This window comes from Pseudorca crassidens, chromosome 3 (assembly GCF_039906515.1).
Source record: "Pseudorca crassidens isolate mPseCra1 chromosome 3, mPseCra1.hap1, whole genome shotgun sequence".
NCBI lineage: Eukaryota > Metazoa > Chordata > Mammalia > Artiodactyla > Delphinidae > Pseudorca > Pseudorca crassidens.
This window is the reverse complement of record NC_090298.1, coordinates 140,590,786-140,616,243: the sequence shown is the minus strand read 5'-3', so window position 1 is coordinate 140,616,243 and position 25,458 is coordinate 140,590,786. Positions and strand designations below refer to the sequence as shown.

The window sequence follows — 25,458 nt, the reverse complement described above, 5'->3', positions numbered from 1 at the left end:
AATCCCAATTCTAGCAATTTACTCTAATGATATATTTCCAATTTTTTAAAAAGTAAATATGCACTATATTTTTCACTGCAACACTGAATTTGCAAAACACCAGAGTCCACATAATGACTACAATAGGACATTGCTTGAATAAACTCTGGTATACATACATAAAACTGTAAAGAAGAATAAGGAAGGTATCTATGGTCTGGGAACAGAATGATTTCAAAGATATGGTATTAAGTTAAAAAAAACACAAAAGAGTATACAGTATGCTACTTTTTGCAAAGACTGACACAAGAAGGAAAAATTAGAAACTAATGCACGTGGTTATATATAGGTAGTTGGGCAAAAAGTGGAAGGGGTAGGGAGGGAGTGACATTTCTTTGCATATACCTTTTTGTATATCCTTGACTTAACCAGGTAAAGGTTAAACCTATTTTTAAAAAGTAAAATAAAATCAATAAGGATGAGGGATCCCTAAAATTGAATCTCAACATAAAAAATTCACCCAAATGAATCTGAAGTGACCTTAATGAGAATGAAAGCATAACATATCAAAATTTGTGGAAGGTACCTAACACAATGTTTACAGGGAAATGTATAGCTATACATGATCATATTAGAAACGAAGAAAAGTTTAAAATCAGAGATCCAAGCTTACCTCTTTAAAAAACCAAAAAATGAAGAGTGAAATTCACCCAGAGTAAGAAGAAAGAAAGAAATATAAAGAGCAGAAATCAATGAAATAGAAGATGGCATACAATAAAGAAAAAAAGGGACTTCCCTGGTGGCACAGTGATTAAGAATCCGCCTGCCAATGCAGGGGACACCAGTACAATCCCTGGGCCAGGAAGATCCCACATGCCACGGAGCAACTAAGCCCATGCACCACAACCACTGAGACTGCGCTCTAGAGCCCACGAGCTGCAATTACTGAGCCCGCACGCCACAACTACTGAGCCCCCACGCTTCAACTACTGAAGCCCATGCACCTAGAGCCCGTGCTCCGCAACAAGAGAAGCCACCACAATGAGTAGCCCATGCACCGCAACGAAGAGTAGCCCCTGCTCACCACAACTAGAGAAAGCCCGCGCGCAGCAAGGAAGACCCAATGCAGCCAAAAATAAATTTAAAAAAAGAAAAAAAAATTTAGGGATTTCCCTGGCGGTGCAGTGGTTAAGATTCCACCTGCCAATGCAGAGGACACGGGTTCAACCCTGCTCTGGGAAGATCCCACATGCCGCGGAGCACTGAAACCTGTGCACCACAGCTACTAAGCCTGTGCTCTAGAGCACACGAGCCACAACTACTGAACCCGCTCACCACAACTACTGAACCCACTCACCACAACTACTGAAGCCCATGCTCTGCAACGAGAAGCCACCGCAATGAGATGCCCACACACCACAGCGAAGAGTAGCCCCTGCTCACCACAACTAGACAAAGCCCGCGCACAAAAAAGGAGACCCAATGCAGCCAAAATTAAGTAAATAAATAAATAATTTTTTTTTTAAAAAAAGCTTCAGGATAAAAAAAAAATTAATACCAAAAGTTGATTCCATTAAAAGGTCAATAAAATTTATAAAACTCTAATTAAACTGATGAAGGAGAAAAAGAAAACATGTAAGTTAACAACACAACAATAAAAGAGGGGATGTAATACTACAGATTCTACACTCATGCAAAGAATAATAAGGGAATATTGTGGACAATTTTATGCCAATAAATTTGACAAACTGGATCATTCATTCTCAATAGGCATGATATCATCCCCAAGTGGACAAAAACTGGTCCTTGGAAGTCCAAAAAAATCTTACTCTCTTTACATATAAAAAATGGATATATAAGTCAGTACATAAACAGGATATACAGCATTATCTGTGGTATTAAAATTTCATGGGGGGGCTTCCCTGGTGGCGCAGATGGTTGAGAGTCCGCCTGCCGATGCAGGGGACACGGGTTCGTGCCCCGGTCTGGGAAGATCCCACATGCCGCAGAGTGGCTGGGCCTGTGAGCCATGGCCGCTGAGCCTGCGCGTCCAGAGCCTGTGCTCCACAACGGGAGAGGCCACAACAGTGAGAGGCCCGCGTACCGCAAAAAAAAAAAAAAAAAAATTTCATGGGGACAGTGATGGCTAGGAAAACAAAGTCTTTAAAAAGGATCCTTCAGGGAACAGTAATGAAAAAAGGACTGAGAAACACTGACTTAACTGAAACAAACAAACAAAAAAAATCACTGAAAAACATAAATCATGAAAACTGACACAAGAAGAAACAGAAAATCTGAATAGCCTTACATCTATTAAACAATTTGAATTTCTAATTAAAAACCCCTCCATAAAGAAAACCCAAGGCCATCTGACATTAATCACTGGTGAATTCTAACTAAGAATAAAGAAAAAAATAATAGCAACCTAATTCAGAAAGTAAGATATCAAGTCTCCCCAACTTGATTTATAGATTCAAGACAATCCCAATAAAAATCCCAACAAGCTCATTTAATGGAACATAATATAAAATTCAGAAATAGATCCACAAATCAATTTTTCAATTGATTTTCATCAACAGTCCTTTTCAGCAAATGGTACTAGAACTGGTAATCCATACTATACACAAAAAATTAACTCAAAATGGAATATATATCTAAATGTAAAAGCTAAAACTATAAAAGTCCTAGAAGAAAACATAGGTGAAAAATCTTTGTAATTGTGGAGTAGTCAACTATTTCTTAGACAAGACCCAGAGAGAAAAAAAAAAATTTTTTTAAAAGCACCTGGGACTTCCCTGGTGGTGCAGTGGTAAGAATCTGCCTGCCGATGCAGATGACACGAGTTCGAGCCCTGGTCCAGGAAGATCCCACATGCCACAGAGCAACTAAGCCTGTGTGCCACAACTACTGAGCCTGTGCTCTAGAGCCCACGACCCACAACTACTGAAACCTGTGCACCTAGAGCCCGTGCTCCGCAACAAGAGAAGCCACCACGATGAGAAGCCTGCACACCACAAAAAAGAGTAGCCCCCACTTGCCACAACCAGAGAAAAGCCCGTGCAGCAATGAAGACCCAACACAGCCAAAAATAAATAAATAAATAAATAAATAAATAAAATTTATTTTTTAAAAAAAGGACACTCATTCACTAGTTACTGTCTCTTATTTTTTATATAACCATGATCTGAGAATAAAGTCCGATAAACATCACTGCTGACTAGGACACATTTTACCTGACCTCTCTACTGTAATAAGAACCCAACCATTAGAAGAAAGACAGAAACAAACTGGAATACCACCCAGGAGGCATGCTCCTTAAAGGAATATGTCAGCAAGTGTCAACCTTAGACTCTCTAACTGAATTGGCTTGATTCAGCTTATCAAATGATTCTGCTGATTCTAAACACAAAGTACTACACAATTTGTGTGAAGCTGATTATGCTGGTCATAATTTATGATGATTAACATCTCCCAACATTCAGGTTAGCCTCCCACTGAGATGTGCAAACAGGCTGTTAACAATCCAAACAATCCAGAACACAAAACTAGACAGAGAGAACCTGAATAATTTGCGGTTGTTCAAAACGGCTGAAAGAGAACATTCCATATAACAACAACAACAAAAGATAAATTATTTTCCTGCCCTAATCTTTTCCTAAGAACTTCCTTTTCCAAAACAGATACAGCTCTGCAACTTTGGTAAAGCTGATATATCTATACATGGCCAGTTACAATGTAAATTTATAAAACACTTTTGAAATAATCAAGGCACTGTGTCATAACCCGTACAGATGTGCTTTCTCAAAGAAAGTGATACCACTTCTGGGAATTTATCCTGAACAATCACTGAAAAGAAGAAAAGTGTTACACAAAAATATGTTCATTACCCTATAACCTATAAGGTGACTTAACTTACTTAGATACGTAAAGACAAGGCCATGGTTAAGTACATTATAGCATGTTAACTCAAGAAACTCAGATGTTGTTATGAAAATACTAATCATGAAGACATATAAAAATGATAAAGTCTGGTGGGGCGGAGTCAAGACAGCGTACTAGGAGGCAGCATAATTCGCATCTCCTCACAACTACAGCACCTACCTGGCACCCCTGGGGGACCACAGACAACTAAGGGGACAGGAGGAAACCCCAGTGATCGGGTAGGACGTGAGGCTTGGGGGAGTGAAGGGGGAGGAGAAGTGGAGGCCAGACGGGAATGGTGCCCCTGAGGGGCAGCTGGGGGAGGGGAAGGGATAAATTGGGGAACCACTGGGAGGGCAGAGGATCAAAAAGGAGTGTGGCCAGGTTTCCCCTGCGCACTTGGACCCTCCAGGATTCTGTTGAGATCCCGGGCCTGATCCTCTGCCCACCTAGGCCCCCTCCAGCTGGGTGGGTCCTGAGGGAGTGGGAAGGAGGTAAGGGGGAGCAAACGTAAAGGCCGGACCTCCGGGACAGCACCCCAAGGGGTGGCTGGGGGAGGGAAGGAGTTCCTACACCCAGCAGGATCCACCCACAGTTAGGAGTTGAGGGGCAACAGGGGAGACCCTGGGGGAGACAGTGGGGGAGGGGCACAAAGGAACGGAAGGGAACCAGGCCAGTGCTTTCCCTGTCCACTTAGGCACCAGGAAGCCTGTTGGTCTCCCAGGCCTAATCCTCTGGCCTCAGAGCCTCCCTTCTGCTGCGCAGAGCCCAAACCCCACCCTTACACCCCCACCCAGGGCCCTACCTCTACACTCAGAGACTCCCTCCAAAGGAGGTGGGCCTAAACCCCACTCACACACCCTCACTCAGGGCCCTACCTCCAAACTCCGGAACCCCACACTCCAGAGGCCCTCCTCTCAAGGTGCTGCCTCTCCTCTTCTGTGCAGGTCCTAAGCAGAGGCCCCGCCCCACGCTTAAATGTAGCCCTATCTAGGCCCCGCCCCATGCTCAAACATCACCCCCCACCCGCTTAGGACCCACCCCATCCTAAACCCTGCCCCCACCTAAGTTCCACCCCCTACCTAAACTCCGCCCCCATACCCTAGGCCTTTTTTTTTTCTTTTCTTTATCCCTCTTTTACATTGAGGTTCTGTTTTACCTTGCTGATTCACTGTTGATTCTTTTATATTTCTATTTTTCCGAATAAATCTTTTATTTTTCTAACTTTTATTCTTTATACTTCGCTAGTGATCTCTCCTTTTGGCTCGCTGCCCCACCCCCCCTTTCTCTTTTCTTGTTTTTGCTGTGGTTTTATTTCACCTTGTTGCAGTTGTTTCAATTATAGTTTTATTTTTTCTAATATATTTTTTATCTTTCTGATTTCATTTTGTTTTTTATTCTTTGACGTTGTACTGCTCGTTTTTTTTCTTTCTTTCTTCCCTTTTTTTTTTTTTATTGCACCACGAAGCTTGCAGTTTCTTGGTTCCCAGGCCGGAGGTCAGACACAAGCTCCTGTGGTGTGAGCTCCGAATGCAAACTGCTGGACTAACGGAGAACCTCAGAGCCCAAGGAATATCAATCCGAGCGAGGCCTACCAGAGTTCCTCATATCAGCACCAAGACCCAGCTCTATCAAACTGTCTGCAAACCCCAGTGCTGGACGTCTCAGGCCAAATAACCAGTAAGACAGGAATACAGCACCACACATCAAAAAATAAATTAAAAAAAAAGACAAAAAATATATGTTACAGACGAAGGAGCAAGGTAAAAACCTACAAGACCAAATAAATGGAGATGAAATAGGCAACCTACCTGAAAAAGAATTTAGAGTAATGATAGTAAAGATGATCCAAAATCTCAGAACCAGAATGGAGAAAATACAAGAAACATTTAACAAGGCCCTAGAAGTACTAAAGAGCAAACGAACAGTGATGAACAACACAATTACTGAAATTAAAAATACTCTAGAAGGAATCAATAACAGAATAACTGAGGCAGAAGAACGGATAAGTGACCTGGAATATAGAATGGTGGAAATAACTGCCAGGGCGCAGAATAAAGGAAGAAGAATGAAAAGAATTGAGCACAGTCTCAGAGACCTCTGGGACAACATTAAACACACCAACATTCGAATTATAGGGGTCCCAGAAGAAGAAGAGAAAAAAGAAAGGGTCTGAGAAAATGTTTGAAAAGATTATAGTCGAAAACTTCTCTAACATGGGAAAGGAAACAGTCAATCAAGTCCAGGAAGCACAGAGAGTACCATACAGGATAAATCCAAAGAGAAACACACTAAGACACATACTAATTAAACTATCAAAAATTAAATAAAAAGAAAAAATATTAAAAGCAGCAAAGGAAAAGCAACACATAACGTACAACTGAATCCCCATAAAGTTAACAACTGATTCTTCAGCAGAAACTCTGCAAGCCAGAAGGGAGTGGGAGGACATATTTAAAGTGATGAAAGGGAAAAACCTACAACCAAGATTACTCTACCCAGCAAGGATCTCATTCAGATTTGATGGAGAAATTAAAACCTTTACAGATAAGCAAAAGTTAAGAGAATTCAGCACCACCAAACCAGCTTTACAACAAATGCTAAAGGAACTTCTCTAGGCAGGTAATACAAGAGAAAGAAAAGACCTACAAAAACAAACCCAAAACAATTACAAAAACAGTAACAGGAACATGTATATTGATAATTACCTTAAATGTAAATGGCTAAAATGCTCCAAACAAAACAAATAGACTGGCTGAATGGATACAAAAACAAGACCAGTACATATGCTGTCTACAAGAGACCCAATTCAGACCTAGACCCAATTCAGACCCAGTTCACATACAGACTGCAAGTGAGGGGATGGAAAAAGATATTCCATGCAAATGGAAATCAAAAGAAAGCTGGAGGGGCTTCCCTGCTGGCGAAGTGGTTGACAGTCCACCTGCTGATGCAGGGGACACGGGTTCGTGCCCCGGTCCGGGAAGATCCCACATGCCGCGGAGCAGCTGGGCCCGTGAGCCATGGCTGCTGAGCCTGCGCGTCCGGAGCCTGTGCTCCGCACGGGAGAGGCCACAACAGTGAGAGGCCCATGTATCGCAAAAAAAAAAAAAAAAAGAAAGCTGGAGTAGAAATTCTCATATCAGACAAAATAGACTTTAAAATAAAGATTATTAGATGAGACAAAGAAAGACACTACAAAATGATCAAAGGATCAATCCAAGAAGAAGATATAACAACTGTAAATATTTATGCACCCAACATATAAGCGCCTCAATACATAAGGCAAATGCTAATAGCCATAAAAGAGGAAATCGACTAACACAATAATAGTAGGGGACTGTAACACCCCACTTTCACCAATGGACAGATCATCCAAAATGAAAATAAATAAGGAAACATAAGCTTTAAACGACACATTTAACAAGATGAACTAGGGCTTCCCTGGCGGTGCAGTGGTTAAGAATCTGCCTGCCAAGGCAGGGGACATGGGTTCAAGCCCTGGTTTGGGAAGATCCCACATGCCGTGAAGCAACTAAGCCCGTGTGCCACAACTACTGAGCCTGCGCTCCAGAGCCCACGAGCCACAACTCCTGAAGCCCAGGCGTCTAGACCACGTGCTCTGCAACAAGAGAAGCCACCACAATGAGAAGCCCACGCACTGCAATGAAGAGTAGCCCCCACTCACTGCAACTAGAGAAAGCCCACGCACAAAAACCGAACGCAGCCAAAAATAAAGAAATAAAATAGATAAATTAAAAAATACAAGGGCTTCCCTGGTGGCACAGTGGTTGAGAATCTGCCTGTCAATGCAGGGGACACGGGTTCAAACCCTGGTCTGGGAAGATCCCACATGCCGCGGAGCAACTGGGCCCGTGAACCACAACTACTGAGCCTGCGTGTCTGGAGCCTGTGCTCTGCAACAAGAGAGGCCGCGACAGTGAGAGGCCCGCGCACTACGATGAAGAGTGGCCCCCGCTCGCCGCAACTAGAGAAAGCCCTCGTACAGAAACCAAGACCCAATACAGCTAAAAATAAATAAATAAATAAATAAATAAAATTAAAACTGTATTACTAATATATATATATATATATATATATATATATATATATATATATATATAAAAACAAGATGAACTTAATTGATATTTATAGGACGTTCCATCCAAAAACAACAATACACCTTATTCTCAACGTTTGTGGAACATTCTCTAGGATACATCATATCTTGGGTCACAAATCAAGCCTTGGTAAATTTAAGAAAACTGAAATCCTATGAAGTATCTTTTCCCACTACAACGCTATAAGACTAGATATCAATTATAGGAAAACATCTGTAAAAAATACAAACACACGGAGGCTGAACAATACGTTATTAGGTAACTAATAGATCACTGAGGAAATCAAAGAGGAAATCAAAAAATACCTAGAAACAAATGACAAGGAAAACACAACGACCCAAAACCTATGGGATGCAGCAAAAGCAGTTCTAAGAGGGAAGTTTATAGCATTACAATCCTACCTCAAGAAACAAGAAAAATCTCAAACAATCTAATCCTATACCTAAAGCAATTAGAGAAATAAGAACAAAAAAAAACCCCGGAGTTAGCAGAAGGAAAGAAATCATAAAGATCAGATCAGAAATAAATTTAAAAGAAATGAAGGAAACAATTGCAAAGATCAATAAAACTAAAAGCTGGTTCTTTGAGAAGATAAACAAAATTGATAAACCATTAGCCAGACTCACCAAGAAAAAAGGGAAAAGACTCACATCAACAGAATTAGAAATGAAAAAGGAGAAGTAACAACTGACACGGCAGAAATACAAAGGATCATGAGAGATTTCTACAAGCAACTCTATGCCAATAACATGGACAACCTGGAAGACATGGACAAATTCTTAGAAAAGCACAACCTTCCGAGACTGAACCAAGAAGAAATAGAAAATATAAACAGACCAATCACAAGCACTAAAATTAAAACTGTGATTAAAAATCTTGCAACAAACAAAAGCCCAGGACCAGATGGCTTCACAGGCCAATTCTACCAAATATTTAGAGAAGAGCTAACACCTATCCTTCTCAAACTCTTCCAAAATACAGCAGAGGGAGGAACACTCCCAAACTCATTCTATGAGGCCACCATCATCCTGATACCAAAACAAGACAACGATGTCACAAAAAAAGAAAACTACAGCCCAGTATCTCTGATGAACACAGATGCAAAACTCCTCAACAAAATACTAGCCAACAGAACCCAACAGCACATTAAAAGGATCATACACCATGATCAAGTGGGGTTTACCCCAGGGATGCAAGGATTCTTCAATACATGCAAATCAATCCATGTGATAAACCATGTTAACAAATTGAAGGAGAAAACCTATATGATCATCTCAAGAGATGCAGAAAAAGCTTTTGACAAAATTCAACACCCGTTTATGATAAAAACTATCCAGAAAGCAGGCATAGGGGAAACCTACCTCAACGTAATGAAGGCCATATATGACAAACCCACAGCAAACATCATTCTCAATGGTGAAAAACTGAAAGCATTTCCTCTAGGATCAGGAACAAAACAAGGTTGCCCACTCTCACCACTATTATTCAACATAGTTTTGGAAGTCCTAGCCATGGCAATCAGAGAAGAAAAAGAAATAAAAGGAATACAAATTGGAAAAGAAGAAGTAAAACTGTCACTGTTTCCAGATGACATGATACTATACATAGAGAATCCTGAAGATGCTACCAGAAAACTACTAGAGCTAATCAATGAATTTGGTAGAGTAGCAGGATACAAAATTAATGCACAGAAATCTCTGGCATTCCTATACACTAATGATGAAAAATCCGAAAGAGAAATTAAGGAAACAGTCCCATTTACCACTGCAACAAAACGAATAAAATACCTAGGAATAAACCTACCTAAGGAGACAAAAGACCTGTATGAAGAAAACTATAAAACACTGATGAAACAAATTTAAAATGATATAAACAGATGGGAGAGATATACTATGTTCTTGGATTGGAAGAATCAACATTGTGAAAATGACTATACTACCCAAAGCAATCTACAGATTCAATGCAATCCCTACCAAATTATCAATGCCATTTTTCACAGAACTAGAACAAAAAATTGCACAATTTGTATGGAAACACAGAAGATCCCGAATAGCCAAAGCAGTCTTGAGAAAGAAAAACAGAGCTGGAAGAATCAGACTCCCTGACTTCAGACTATACTACAAAGCTACAGTAATCAAGACAGTATGGTACTGGCACAAAAACAGAAATATAGATCAACGGAACAGGATAGAAAGCCCAGAGATAAACCCACACACATATGATCACCTTATCTTTAATAAAGGAGGCAAGAATAGACAATGGAGAAAAGACACCCTCTTCAATAAGTGGTGCTGGGAAAACTGCACAGCTACGTATAAATGAATGAAATTAGAACACATGCTAACACCATACACAAAAATATACTCAAAATGGATTAAAGACTTAAATGTAAGGCCAGACAGTATAAAACTCTTAGAAGAAAACATAGGAGAAACACTCTTTGACATAAATGACAGCAAGATCCTTTTTGCTCCACCTCCTAGAAAACTGGAAATAAAAACAAAAATAAACCAATGGGACCTAATGAAAATTAAAAGCTTTTGCACAGCAAAGGAAACCATAAACAAGACAAAAAGACAACCCTCAGAATGGGAGAAAATATTTGCAAACGAATCAACGGACAAAGGATTAATCTCCAAAATATAAAAGCAGCTCAATATTAAAAGAACTACTCAATCAAAAACTGGGCAGAAGACCTAAATAGACATTTCTCCAAAGAAGATATACAGATGGCCAAGAAGCATATGAAAAGCTGCTCAACACCACTCATTATTAGAGAAATGCAAATCAAACTACAATGAGGTATCACCTCACACCAGTTAGAATGGGCATCATCAGAAAATCTACAAACAACAAATGCTGGAGAGGGTGTGGAGAAAAGGGAACACTCTTGCACTGTTGGTGGGAATGTAAATTGATAGAGCCACTGTGGAGAACAGTATGGAGGTTCCTTAAAAAATTAAAAATAGAACTACCATATGACCCAGCAATCCCACTACTGGGCATATACCCTGAGAAAACCATAATTCAAAAGGAGTCATGTACCAAAATGTTCACAGCAGCTCTATTTACAACAGCCAGGACATGGAAGCAACCTAAGTGTCCATCAACAGATGAATGGATACAGAAGATGTGGTACATATATACAATGGAATATTACTCAGCCATAAAAAGGAACGAAACTGAGTTATTTGTAGAGGCGTGGATGGATCTAAACTGTCATACAGAGTGAAGTAAGTCAGAAAGAGAGAAACAAATATCATACATTAACGCATATATGTGGAACCAGAAAAATGGTACAGATGAACCGGTTTGCAGGGCAGAAATAAAGACACAGATGTAGGGAACAAACGTATGGACACCAAGGGGGGAAAGTGGCAGGGGTGGTGGTGGTGGTGGGATGAATTGGGTGATTGGGATTGACATATATTCACTAATATGTATAAAATAGATAACTAATAAGAACCTGCTGCATAAAAACTAAAATAAAACTCAAAAATCACCCAAAAAGAACCTGAGCTTCATTAAGTCCTGAGACCCGGTGTGTGATCTCAGTTAGAAGACTGTTCAAATCCCAATCTGGGTTTGGGCTGGGTTTGAGTCCCAGCCCATGGGTTCAAGTCCCAATCTGAGTTGCACAATTTCACCTTCATTAAAAAATGTTACTGAAAAAAATTACTTCATTGCTAAAAAGTGCTAACCAGCATCTGAGCCTTCAAAAAGTTTTAATCTTTTGATTGTGGAGGGGTTGAAATATTGCAAGAATTACCAAAATGTGACACAGAGACATGAAGTGAGCAAGTGCTGTTGGAAAAATGGCACCCAAGAGATTTGTTTAACACTGGGTTGCCATAAACTTTCAATTTGTGTTTAAAAAAAAAAAAATCTACATAGCTCAATAAAGTGAAGCAAAATTAAACAAGATATGCCTCTAATCACTTTGAATGTCAATGGATTAAATGTATCAATTAAAAGACAGAGACTGAAAAAAAAAAAGACAGAGATTGGATCAAAAAATAAGACTCAACTATATGTTGTCTACAAGAAACCCACTTTAAGGACTTCCCTGGCAGTCCAGTGGTTAAGACTCTGTGCTCCCAATGCAGGGGGCACAGGTTCGATCCCTGGTTGGGGAACTAAGATCCTACATGCCACATGGAGCGGCCAAAAAAAAATTGAGAAAACTGATAAAGACAAATGTTGATTCTTTGGAAAAATTAATAAAGCTAATATGCTAAAAAAAAAGAAAAGAAAGAAGGAAAGAAACATACTTTATTTATTTATTTTTTATTTATTTGGCTGCCTCAGGTCTTTAGTTGTGGCACACAGGATCTTCATTGTGGAACATGGGATCTTTCACTGTGGTGCTTAGGCTCCTCGTTGCAGTGCACAGGCTTCTCTCTGGTTGTGGCACGCAGACTCCAGAACATGTGGGCTTAGTTGCCCCACGGCATGTGGGATCTTAGCTCCCCAACCAGGGCTCGAACCCGTGTCCCCTGCATTGGAAGATGGATTCTTAACCACACCAGGGAAGTCCCAGAAACCCACTTTAAATACAAAGAGAAATATAGATTAAAAGTAAATGGATGGGGCTTCCTTGGTGGCTCAATGGTTAAGAATCCGCCTGCCAATGCAGGGTACATGGGTTCAAGCCCCGGTCCGGGAAGATCCCACATGCCGCGGAGCAACTAAGCCCGTGCACCACAACTACTGAACCTGCCCTCTAGAGCCCACGAGCCACAACTACTGAGCCAGCGTGTCACAACTACTGAAGTCCACATGCCTGGAGCCCGTGCTCTGCAACCAGAGAAGCCACCACAATGAAAAGACTGCACACTGCAATGAAAAGCCTGTGCACTGCAACAAAGAGTAGTCCCTGCTCGCCACAACTAGAGAAAGCCTGTGCAAAGCAACGAAGACCCAACACAACCAAAAAAAAAAAAAAAAAAAGTAAATGGATGCGGATTTCCCTGGTGGTCCAGTGGCTAAGACTCCATGTTCCCAATGCAGGGGGCAAGGGTTTGATCCCTGGTCAGGGAACTAGATCCCACATGCCTCAACTAAAGATTCCACATGCCGCAACTAAAAGATCCCGTGTGCCGCAACTAAGACCTGACACGCCCAAACAAATAAATAAATATTTTTTAAAAGTAACTGGATGGAAAAATGTACCATGCTAACACTAATCAAAAGAAAGCAAGAGTAACTCTATTAATTTCAGACACAGCAGACTTCTAAGCAAGAAAAGTTATCAGGAATAAAGAAAGGCATTACATAAGGATTAAGTCTCCTAGAAGACATAACAATCCTTAATGTGTATGTGCCTAACAAAAGAGTGTCATTGGTGAGGCAAAAAATGCTAGAACTGCAAGGAGAAATAGATGACCCACTATCACAGTTGGAAATACCAACCCCCTTCTATCACATATGGACAGATCCAGCAGGCAGAAAATCAGTAAGGATATAGTTTAACTCAACAACATCATCAATCAATTGAATACAATAGACATCTACAGACTACTCCAACTAGTAACAACAGAACACACATTCTTCTCAAGCTCACACAGAACATTCACCAAGACAAACCACATTCTGGGCCATAAAACACACCTTAAATTTAAAACAAGAGAAATCATGCAATGTCTATACTCAGACCACAATGGAATTAAACTAAAAATCAATAACAGAAAGAAAACAGGAACATCCCAAAATACATGAAGATTAAACAACATACTTCTAAATAACTCATGGGTCAAAGAAGAAATCTCAAGAGCAATATAAAAATACTTTGAATCAAATGAAAATGAAAAATGCATCTTATCAAAATTTGCAGGCTGCAGCAAAAGCAGTGCCTAGAGGAGAGTTACAGCATTAAATGCATACACTGGAAAGAAGATCTAAAATCAATCATCTACGTCTATACCTTAGGGCAGGGGTCCCCAAACCCTGGGCCGCGGACCAGTGCATGGCCTGTTAGGAACCGGGCCACACAGCAGGAGGTAAGCGGCAGGCAAGTGAGTGAAGCTTCATCTGCCACTCACCATCACTTGCATTACTGCCTGAACCATACCTCCCTGAACCCCAGTCCGCGTAAAAACTGTCTTCCAGGAAACTGGTCCCTGGTGCTAACGAGATTAGGGACTGCTGCCTTAGGGAACCAGGAAAAAAAAAAAAAAGTAAATTAAGTACAAAGTAAGCAGAGGGCTTCCCTGGTGGCGCAGTGGTTGAGAGTCCGCCTGCCAATGCAGGGGACGCGGATTCGTGCCCCGGTCCGGGATGACCCCACATGCCGCAGAGCGGCTGGGCCCGTGAGCCACGGCCACTGAGCCTGCGCGTCCAGAGCCTGTGCTCCACAACGGGAGAGGCCACAGCAGTGAGAGGCCCACGTACCGCAAAAAAAAAAAAAGTAAGCAGGAAAAAAACAAAGAATTACAACAGAAATCAATGAAATTGACATCAAGAAATAAGTAGAGAAAATGAACCAAACCAAAAGCTGGTTCTTTAATAAAAAGAAAAAACATCAATAAAATTGATAAATCACTAGCTAGGCTGACTAAAAAAAGAGAGGGCACAAATTACTAGTACCAGAAATGAAAAAGAGGACATCACTACAGATCTCATGGGCATTAAAAAAATAATAAAGGAGGGCTTCCCTGGTGGCGCAGTGGTTGAGAGTCCACCTGCTGATGCAGGGGACACGGGTTCGTGCCCCAGTCTGGGAAGATCCCACATGCCGCGGAGCGGCTAGGCCCGTGAGCCATGGCCACTGAGCCTGCGCGTCCGGAGCCTGTGCTCCACAACGGGAGAGGCTACAACAGTGAGAGGCCCACGTACCGCAAAAAAATAATAATAATAAAAATAAATAAAGGAATACTATGAACAACTCTATGCCCGCAAATCTGATAACCTAGATGCAACAGACCAATTCCCTTTGAAAGACACAATCTGCCAACACTCACATGAGAAGAAATAGGCAGTCTGAATACACCTATATCTATTAAAGAAACAGAATCCATAATTAGCCTTCCACAACTAAAAGCAACAGGCCCAGATGGAGTCACTAATGAATTCTACCAAACATTTAAGGAAGAATTATACAAATTCTATACAATCTCTTTCAGAGGACAGAAGCAGAGGGAATACTTCCTAAGTCATTCTACATGATCACCATTAAACCTAACACTAAAACTAGGCAAAAACATTACAAGAAAACTACAGACCAGTATCTTGCATGAACATGAACACAGATACAAAAATTCTCAACAAATAGTAGCAAATTAAATCTAACAATGTACAAAAAGAATTATATACCATGACCAAGTGGGGTTTATCCCAGATGTGCATGTTAGTTCAACACTGAAAAATTAATTAATGTAGTGCAACACATAAATAGAACAAAAAAGAAAAATCACATGATCATATTCAACAGATTCAGAAAAAGCACTGGACAAAATCAAACACTAATTCATGATAAAACTTCTCCATAAACTAAGAATATAGAACATTCTCAACTTGATAGAGAATATCTATAAAAACGCTATAGCCAACATCATACTAAATGGTGAAAACTCAAAGCTTTCCCACTAAGAACAGGAAAAAGGCTAGGATGTCCCCTCTTATCACTCCTTTTCAACACTACTAGACATACCAGCTAATGCAATAAGACAAGAAAAGGAAATAAACAATATACAGACTAAGAAAGAGAAAAATAAAACTGTCTTTGTTCACAAATGACACTATCATCTAAGTAGAAAATCCAATTGAATCTACAAAACAATTCCTGGAACTATTAAGTAATTATAGTAAGGTTATGGTACACAAGGTTAGTATAAAGTGGCCAATCACATTCCATATACCAGCAATGAACAAGTGTGATTTGAAATGTAAAACACAATAGCACTTACATTGGTAATGAAATAATGTACAAGATCTATAAGGAAAACTAGAGAACTCTAATGAACAAAATCAAATAAGAATTAACTAAATAAAGGGATATTCCATGTTCATGGATAGAAAGACTCAGTAATGTCAAGATATCAGTTTTTCGCAACCTGATCTGTAGATTCAATGCATTCCAAATCAAAATTCCAACAAGTAATTTTGTGGATACCAACAAACTTATTCTAAAGTTTATATGGAGAGGGCAAAAGATCCAGAATAGTCAACACAATATTGAAGAAAAAGGACAAAGTTGGAGGGCTGATGTTACCTGACTTTAAAACCTACTATATAAAGCTACAGTAATCAAAACAGTGTGGAATTGGTGAAAGAATTCTGGTCAATGGAACAGAAGAGAGAGCCCAGAAATAGACCCACATAAATATAGTTGCCTGATTTTTACAAAGGAGCAAAGACAATACAAGGAAGCAAAGGGATTATCTTCAACAAATGTAGCTAGAACAACTGGACATTTCATATCCCAAAAACTGAATCTAGACAAAGATCTAACACCATTCCCAAAATTAACTCACTGGATCATAAACTGATACGTGAAACACAAAACTATAAAAGTCCTAGAAAATAACATAGAAAACCTAGATGACATTAGGTATGGCAATAACTTTTTAGATTATATTTAAAGGCATGATCCAGGAAAGAAGTAAATAAGCTGGATGTCATTAAAATTAAAAACTCCTGCTCTGCAAAAGACAATGTTGCAAGAATAAGAAAACAAGCCACAGACTGGGAGAAAATATTTGCAAAAGACATATCTGATAAAGGACTGTTATCCAAAATATACAAAGAACTCTTAAATCTCAACTGTAAGAAAATAAACACAACTAAAAAGTGGGCCAAAGACTTTGACAGACAACTCACCAAGATGATATACAGAGCAAATAAGCATACGAAAAGATATTCCACATCATATATCATCAGCAAAATGCAAACTGAAAAAAGGAGATATCACTGCACAACTACTAGAATGGTCAAGTTCTGGAACACTGACAACACCAAATGCTGGTGAGGATATGGAGTAACAGGAACTCTCATTCATTGCTGGTGGGAATGCAAAATGGTATAGCCACTTTGGAAGAGAGATTGGTGCTTTCTTATAAAACTAAATATACTCTTAGCATACTCAGCAATCATGTTCCTTGGTATTTACCCAAAGGAATTAAAAACTCATGCCCACCCCAAAACCTGCAGAGAGATGTTTATTCCAGCTTAATTGCCAAAACTTGGAAGCAACCAAATGTCTTTCAGTAGGTGAACAGATAAATAAACTATGGGAGAGCCAGACAATGGAATATTATTCAGTGCTATAAAAAAAAAAAAAAGATTTACCAAAGCTTGAAAAGACACAGAGGAAACTTAAATGCATATTATTAAGTGAAAGAAGCCAATCTGAAAAGGCTATATACCGTCTGACTCCAACTACATGACATTCTGGAAAAGGCAAAACTATGAAGACAGTAAGAAGACCAGTGGTTGTCACAGATTGGCAGGGGAAGTAGGGTAGGGATGAATAGGTGGAGCACAGAGAATTTTTAAGGCAGTGAAAATACTGTTTGATACCATAATAATGGATACATATCATTATATATTTCTCAAAACCCATCGAATGTATAACACCAAGAGTGAACCCTAGTGTAAACTACAGACTTAGGATGATTATAATATGTCAATGTAGGTACATCAATTGTAACAAATCTATCACTTTGATAGGAGAAGTTGATAATGGAGGAGGCTATGTATGTGTAAGCCTATGTATGTGTGAGGCTATGTATGTGTGAGGCAAGAAATCTCTACCTTGTCCTCAGTTTTGCTGTAACCTAAAACAGCTCTAATAAAATGAAGTCTTAATGAAAGTTATACACACACACACAAATACAGGCTGAGAATTTTCCAAAGTAAATAGAGATCTCAAATCAGACCTCAAATCACAGATCCAAAAAGACTATCAAGAAAAATACATTCCATGACCCCAACAAAAAATTCATACCTAAATATTATATTCAAACTGGTAAAAAAAACAAAGATACAGACTACATTGAAGGAAGCCAGAGAGAAAAACATGTTACATTCAAAAGAACAAAGATGAGGATTAAAGCCAACTTCTCATTAAAAACTCTGCAACCAGAATATAATAAAGTGACATCTTGAAAATGATGAAAGAAAAAACTGTCAAACCATATCCTATAGCCATTTCTCAAAAATGAAGGAGATTCAATCTACAACTTTCAGTAAAAAGGAGAACTAAGCAGAACATCAAGTAAATAGAAGACAAACAACACTATAATCCAACCAGACCAAATAGATATCTACAGAACACTCTATCCAACAGTTGCAGAATAAACATTTTCCTCAAGTGCACATGAAATATTCTCCAGGATAGAACATATGATGGTGATAAAACAAGCCTCAACAAACACAGAAAGATAAAAAACACACAAAGCATGTTTTCCAACATAATGAGTGAAATTATAAATAACAGAAGGAAGAAATTTGGGGAATGGACAAATACGTGGAAATTAAATAAAACACTAAGTAACCAATGGGTGAAAGAAAAAATTACAATGGGAAAGTAGAAAATACTCTGAGATGAATGAAAATGAAAGTATGTCTTAAAAACTTAAACGATTTAGCTAAAGCAATACTTAAAGGGAAATTTACATCTATCTAATGCCTATATTAAAAAAGAAAGATCTCAAACAAATAACCTAAACTTCCACCTTAAGATACAGAAAAAAAAGAGCAAACTAAACCTAAAGAAAGCAGAAAATAAACAAAATAATAGAGGAGAAATTAATTTAAAAAATAGTAAAACAAGAAAAATCAATGAGATGAAAAGTTGGTTTTTGAAAACTAAAAATATTGGCAAACTTTGAGTTAGATTTGAGCAGGGGGAAAAAGAAGACTCAAATAACTAAAAGCAGAATGGCAGTGAAGACATTACTAACAAATACAAAAATAAAAGCAAACTGCCAAAGCTGACTTGTGAAAAAATATAAAAACTGAACAGAACTACAACAGATAAGAAACTAAGGACTTCCCTGGTGGTGCAGTAGTTAAGAATCTGCCTGCCAATGCAGGGGACACGGGTTCGAGCCCTAGTCCAGGAAGATCCCACATGCCTCAGAGCAACTAAGCCTGTGTGCCACAACTACTAAGCCTGCACTCTAGAGCCCACACGCCACAACTACTGAAGCCCACGCGCCTAGAGCCTGCGCTCCACAACATGAGAAGCCACTGTAATGAGAAGCCTGCACACCGCAACAAAGGGTAGACCCTGCTCACCACAACTAGAGAAAGCCCACAATGAAGACCCAGTGCAGCCAAATATAAATACATTAAAAAAAACTGAATTAGTAATCAAAAACTATCTACAAAGAAAAGTCTAGGCCCAGATGGCTTCACTGGTGAATTCTGTCCAACAATTAAAGAAAAATAATATTAAATCTTCACAATCTTTTCCTAATATAGAACAGGAGGGAACAATGTTCAACTCATTCTATGAGGCCAGTATTAGTCTGATACCAAATCCAGACAAAGACATCACAAGAAAACTACAGAACAATATCTCTTATGAATGTAAATGCAAAAATTCTCAACATAACGTTAGCATACGAAATCTAGAAGTAATATAAAAAGATTACACACTATGACAGAGTAGAATTCATCCCAGGAATGGAAGGTTGACTTAACATATGAAAATCAATTAATACACCAAACTGACAAAAGACAAAACCCATATGATCATCTCAATAGACAAAGAAAAAGCATTTGACAAAATTCAACACCGCTTCATGATAAAAACATTTTTAAATGGTTATAAATGGTTAAAGTAGTATATTTTATGTTATGTGTATCTTATAATAAAAATATTTTTAATAAGCAAAGAAATGACCAATAAGCACATGAAAAGATGCTCAACAGGGCTTCCCTGGTGGCACAGGAAAAAAAAAAAACCTCAATGAGATACTATTTCACACCCACTAGGATGGCTGTAATGGGGGAAAAAAGAAAAAGGAAAATAACTGTTGGCAAGGATATGGAGAAACTGGAACTCTCATACGATGCTGGTGGAAATGTAAAATGGTGCATCCATTTTAGAAAGCAATCTGGCAGTTTCTCAAACAATTAAATATTGAGTTACCATATGACCCAGGAATTCCACTCCTAGCTATATTACTCAAGAGAAATGGAAACATACAGCCACATAAAAACGAGTACTTGAATGTTCACAGCAACTTTAGTCAATAACCAAAGAGGAGAAACAACTCAAATATCCATCAAATGATGACTATATAAACAAAACATGGCACAGCAATATAGTGGAATAATATCTGGCAACAAAGGAATGAAGTACTAATATATGCCAAAACACAGATGAACCTGAAAAAATTAAGTACAAAAACCAGTCATGAAAGACTACATATTATATTATTCCATTTATATGGAATGTCCAGAATACGCAAATCTATAAAGACAGAAAGTAAATTAATAGTTGCTTAGGGCTGGGTGGGATGAGGGCTTTGGGTTATTGGATAAGTGTATAGGGTTTCTTTCTGGAGTGATGAGAACATTCTAGAATTAGACTGTGGTGATGGTTACACAACTCTGTTAATATACTAAAACCCACTGTATATTTCAATGATGAAAGTATTATATGATGAATAAATTGAGTGAGTTATATCTCAGTAAAGCAATTACCATAAAAATGGAGAAATACATTTTCAGACAAAAATAAAATAGAGAATTAATTGGTCTACGTTAAAATAAGTGATAAAGGAAGCTCTTCCAGCAGAAAAAACATGATACTGGACAGAAACTGGGACCTACACAAAGAAATAAAAAGCCCTTGATGGCACAAATAAAGGAAAATATGGAATTGTTTATTTCTTACTTCCATTCCTCTGAAAGTCATTTAACTATCTAAAGCAAAATAGTATCAATGTATTGTGTGTTATAATATATGCAAAAGTAAAACGTATGGTAAAAATAACACAAAGGAGGGTAGAAAGGAATCAGGAGTCTTTATATTAGGGAGTCTTTATACTACGTGTAAAACAATATGACATTATTTGAAAGTAACTGTGATTAATTAAACATGTATACTGTAAACTCTAGAGGAACCACTAAATATTTTTTTAAAGAGATATAAGGTAAGTAAATAGTAGAAATTAAATGGAATCATAAAATAATACTCAACAAATTCAAAAAAAGAACAGAAAAAGAAGGAACAATTGGAACAAATAAACAGCTTTCAATCCAATTACATCAATAATTACATTAAATATAAACGTAAAGGACAATTAAAAAGACTGAAATTGTCAGGCTGAATTTTAAAAAAAATTTAAAAGACTAAGACTGGGAAAAAAGCATGACACAATTATATAAAAACGTGAAACACAGACAGCAAGCAAACAACTATCAACAGTCTACCAATGGTGACAAAAACCTAACTATCAATTGATAAAGATTACTGCACCTCAAAAAGTAACTATTATCAATAATTCTCAAGACTGAAAATAACTTGAGTACATTCAACAGATCTAACCATAGTGACAGCCACCTCTAGATATAACACAATGATTTAGCAACAACAACAAAAATTATGGTTAATTTTATAAGGCTGAGAATTATACCTTAAATCACCAAAATTCAAATTAACAGTGAAAAAAATCCTTCTTTACCTTCAATCAACTGTTGTAATAATTTCAGCTAGTTATCATAGTTTTGAAAACTTCACTGAAATAAACATCTCACATGACATTAAAATGCAAAAATATAGTAATTATTAAACGACTTCACAATTGAGTAACAAAGTCAGAAGAGAAAAAACTTCCAACAAAGGATTTTTCTGATACTGTGATTTATAATAATAAATATGTACCTAATCTTTGCCCCTGGTCCTGTCACAGAGCTCCTAATACCCTTGGAATTTCCTCAATGAAAAGAGCAATAACGGTGTCTTTTGTTATTCGTAACAATCCCCTCTTCGGCACACCAGAGACTATGTTAATGAACTTACTTTTAGAAAGCCCCTAAGGATGGGGGCTGGTCGCCAGGGGGAACCAACCAAGGTATTAGAGGATTAGAACTTTCATTCCAACTCCCCAACGTCCAAGGAAGGGAGAGGGGCTGGCTGGAAGTTGAACCAATGGCCAATGATTTAATCAACCATACCTGCATAATGAAGCCTCCATAAAAATACCTGAACTACAATGTTTGGTGAGCTTCCAGGTTGGTGAATATGTGTGTGTACTGGAAGGATGACATACCTGGACAGGACATGGAGATCCTCACCCCTTTTCCTATATCTTGCCCTATGCATCTCTTCCATCTAGCTGTTCCTGAGTTATACACTTTATAACAAACCAGTCATCTAATAAGTAAACTGTTTCCCTGAATTCTGAGAGCCATTTTAACAAATTAATCAAACCCAAGAAAGGGGTAATGGGAACCTCTGATTTATAGCAAGTCAGTCAGAAGCACAGGTAACAACCTGGAATTGCAACTGCCGTCTAAAAGAAGGGGTAGTCCTGCAGAATTAAGCCCTTAACTTGTGGGATCTGAGAGTGTCAGATTTCCTTAAATTGTAGGGCACCCAGTGTCTGCCAGAGAGCTGGAGAACCGCTTGGTGTGGGGGAAAAAAAAACCCTACACATTTGATGACCAGAGTGAAGTGTTAAGAATACGGGAAACACACAGAAGAGTTTTTCCCTAAAAACTTTAATGAACAAAAGAGTAAAACACACCATTATTGGAGCCACTAAGTGACTTTCTAAGTGTTATCTGCATGTTATTGATGAGGAAACAGAGGCAGGCTGAAAGTAGTGGCCTGCCTAAAGTCCACACAGTAAGGTGGAGCAAGGATTCAAATCCAAGTGTGCCTAACTCTGAAGGTCACATTTTTAATTTCAACATTGTCTTTAATAAGTCATTTATATATGCTATAGGTTAATTGTGATCCCCACAAATTTTAATGGAACCCAGAATTAACAGGAAGCACACACAACCTTATTCAGAGAAACCTCTTCCTAATGAAGAAACCAGTGTCAGGTCTACGATTGTTGTAATTTCGAAACCATTCTCAACACAAAAATGAAAACATACGTGCAATTTTTCTTTTAGCAAAACACTTTGCTCTATTCAACTGTTTTGTCTTCATTTTCTGCAATCCATTCTCCTCCTTTGGTTCCTGTTGCAAAACAAGAAATATGATCAGGGTGACTGCCATTAAAAGTAGTACTCTTTCTACCTCCTCTACAGCCAACAGAGGCCACTGAGCCTCTGAAGAATCAGTGGTGGTTTTAAATGTTCAAAGAAAACATCAGAAAAAGATTCTTACGGTAGAAAAAGGAAAATGTAGACTCAGAACCGATAAAAATTAAAAATCATAACATACTGACATAATTATCTGTCATATACAAGCTCATGTAAAACTGGTCCATCTGCAAAATACCAGCAAGTACGCATTCAAGTTCAGAGAAAGCTTGATTCAAGGTTTAAAAATCAATAATAGGGCTTCCCTGGTGGCACAGTGGTTTAGAGTCCGCCTGCCGACGCAGAGGACACGGGTTCGTGCCCTGGTCTGGGAAGATCCCACGTGCCACGGAGCGGCTGGGCCCGTGAGCCATGGCCACTGAGCCTGCGCATCCGGAGCCTGTGCTCCGCAATGGGAGAGGCCACGGCAGTGAGAGGCCCGCGTACCGCAAAAAAAAAAAAAAAAAATCAATAATAAAGTTTAAACTCAGTGCAGAGTCACTTATTTTAAATCAGTACTTTAAAAAGCAACAGAACTGAGGAAAAGTATGCAACATATTTATCAGATAAAGGGCTAATTTTCCTTATATATAGAGCTCTTATAAATCAATACAGAGACCAATATTTAACCTCCTCCCATAGACAAAGAATATGATAAAACACTTCATAGAAAAACATACACAAGGGGCTCATAAGTATGTAAATCGTAACAATTATATAGATACTTTTTTAAACCTATATTAATAGTAAATATGAAAATGTTTTATAAAACATTTATTGTGGGGAAACAAGTACTTTCATACCACTGATGGAATACAATGGATGCAAATCATTATTTTGTGTACCTGGAACTAATACAGCATTGTATGTAAATTATACTTCAATTACTGTGTGTGTGTGTGTGTGTCTGTGTGTGTGTGTGTGTGTGTGTGAACACTGGGAGGAAATGCATCAAAATGCTAATGGTCGGACCTCCTTGGTGGTCCAGTGGTAAAGAATCTGCCTTGCAATGCAGGGGACGCAGGTTCAATCCCCGGTCAGGGAACTAAGATCCCACATGACGTGGGGCAGCTAAGCCCTTGTGCCACAACTACTGGGATCACGTGCCTCAATTACAGCCCATGTGCTGCAAACTACAGAGCCCACGCGCTCTGGAACACGCGTGCCACAACTAGAGAAGAGAAAACCTGCACACCACAACTAGAGAGAAGCCCACGCACCACAATGAAGAGCCCACACACCACAACAAAAGATCCCACGTGCCTCAACAAAGGATTGTGCATGCCACAACTAAGACCCAACGCAGCCAAAAATAAATTAAATAAATAAATAATAAATAAATCTTTAAAAAATAATTAAAAAATGCTAATGGTGGTTATGTCTAGAGGGTGGGGATTATGGGTGATTATCATGTTTTAGTTTAGGCTTCTATGTATTTCTAATTGCCTGCAATTAGGTATTACTTGTAAAATCAGGAAGAAAACAATAAACGTCATTAAAAATGAATAAAAAAGAATACAGACAAAGGTGATCCAATAAATGTATAATTGGGGTCTCTAAAGAAGAAAACAAAACAATGAAAAAGACTAACATAAACACTATAATCAAAAAAAAATTTATAAGGGAGAAAACACCTGAATCTACAAACTGAAAGTATATACGAGTTACCTGGGAAAATGGACCCTGAACAGTCAATTTCCAGACATATACTAATATACCTATCTCACCCAAGAAAAATTTTTAAAGCATGCAGACTAACAAAAAGGTCTAATTACTTACCAAAAAAAGGAAAATAAACTGGACTTATGAAATGCAACATACAAAGCAAAAAAACAAGGCGGCCGCATTTTAAAGAAACTCAAGGGAAAAAATATTTTTTTAAACCAAGCATTTTGGATTCCAACAAGCAGTCTTTCAGATATCAAGATTATACAAAAACAGTATCAAACACATAAGAACTCAGGAAATACTATACTCACAAGGCCTACCTGTCAAATCTAATTAAAAACAAGCACTATTCAACTAAAAAATGATTTTAGAGAAACTTGGCAAAAGAACTGATAGTGAATATTTAATATATTAAATTTTGGAACTAAGACTAAAAGTACAGGTGAGAACAGAAAAAAAGCATGTAAATATTATATGCAGAAATGATGCAACTAATAAATGAGAGAAGACAGAAGTGGAAAACAGAATAAGTTCATTGACTATTGCATGCACTATAAGT

At 38.4% G+C, this 25,458-nt stretch overlaps 1 protein-coding gene across 14 annotated transcripts in view; it reads right to left on the bottom strand.

Annotated features, from left to right (window-relative positions):
• The window catches only part of UIMC1 (ubiquitin interaction motif containing 1), a 190,131-nt gene that overhangs the window by 64,877 nt on the left and 99,796 nt on the right, over positions 1–25,458 (bottom strand). For 10 of the 14 annotated variants that reach the window (XM_067732741.1, XM_067732751.1, XM_067732752.1 and 7 more), the window contains one exon: positions 23,082–23,166. The exons of 2 other annotated variants lie outside the window; for them this stretch is intronic. In XM_067732741.1, the coding sequence (XP_067588842.1) occupies positions 23,082–23,166 (85 nt within the window). Of the gene's footprint in view, positions 1–652; positions 2,094–23,081; positions 23,167–25,458 lie in introns of those variants that run through there. 2 more of the 14 variants (XM_067732748.1, XM_067732746.1) reach the window with 1 other exon arrangement.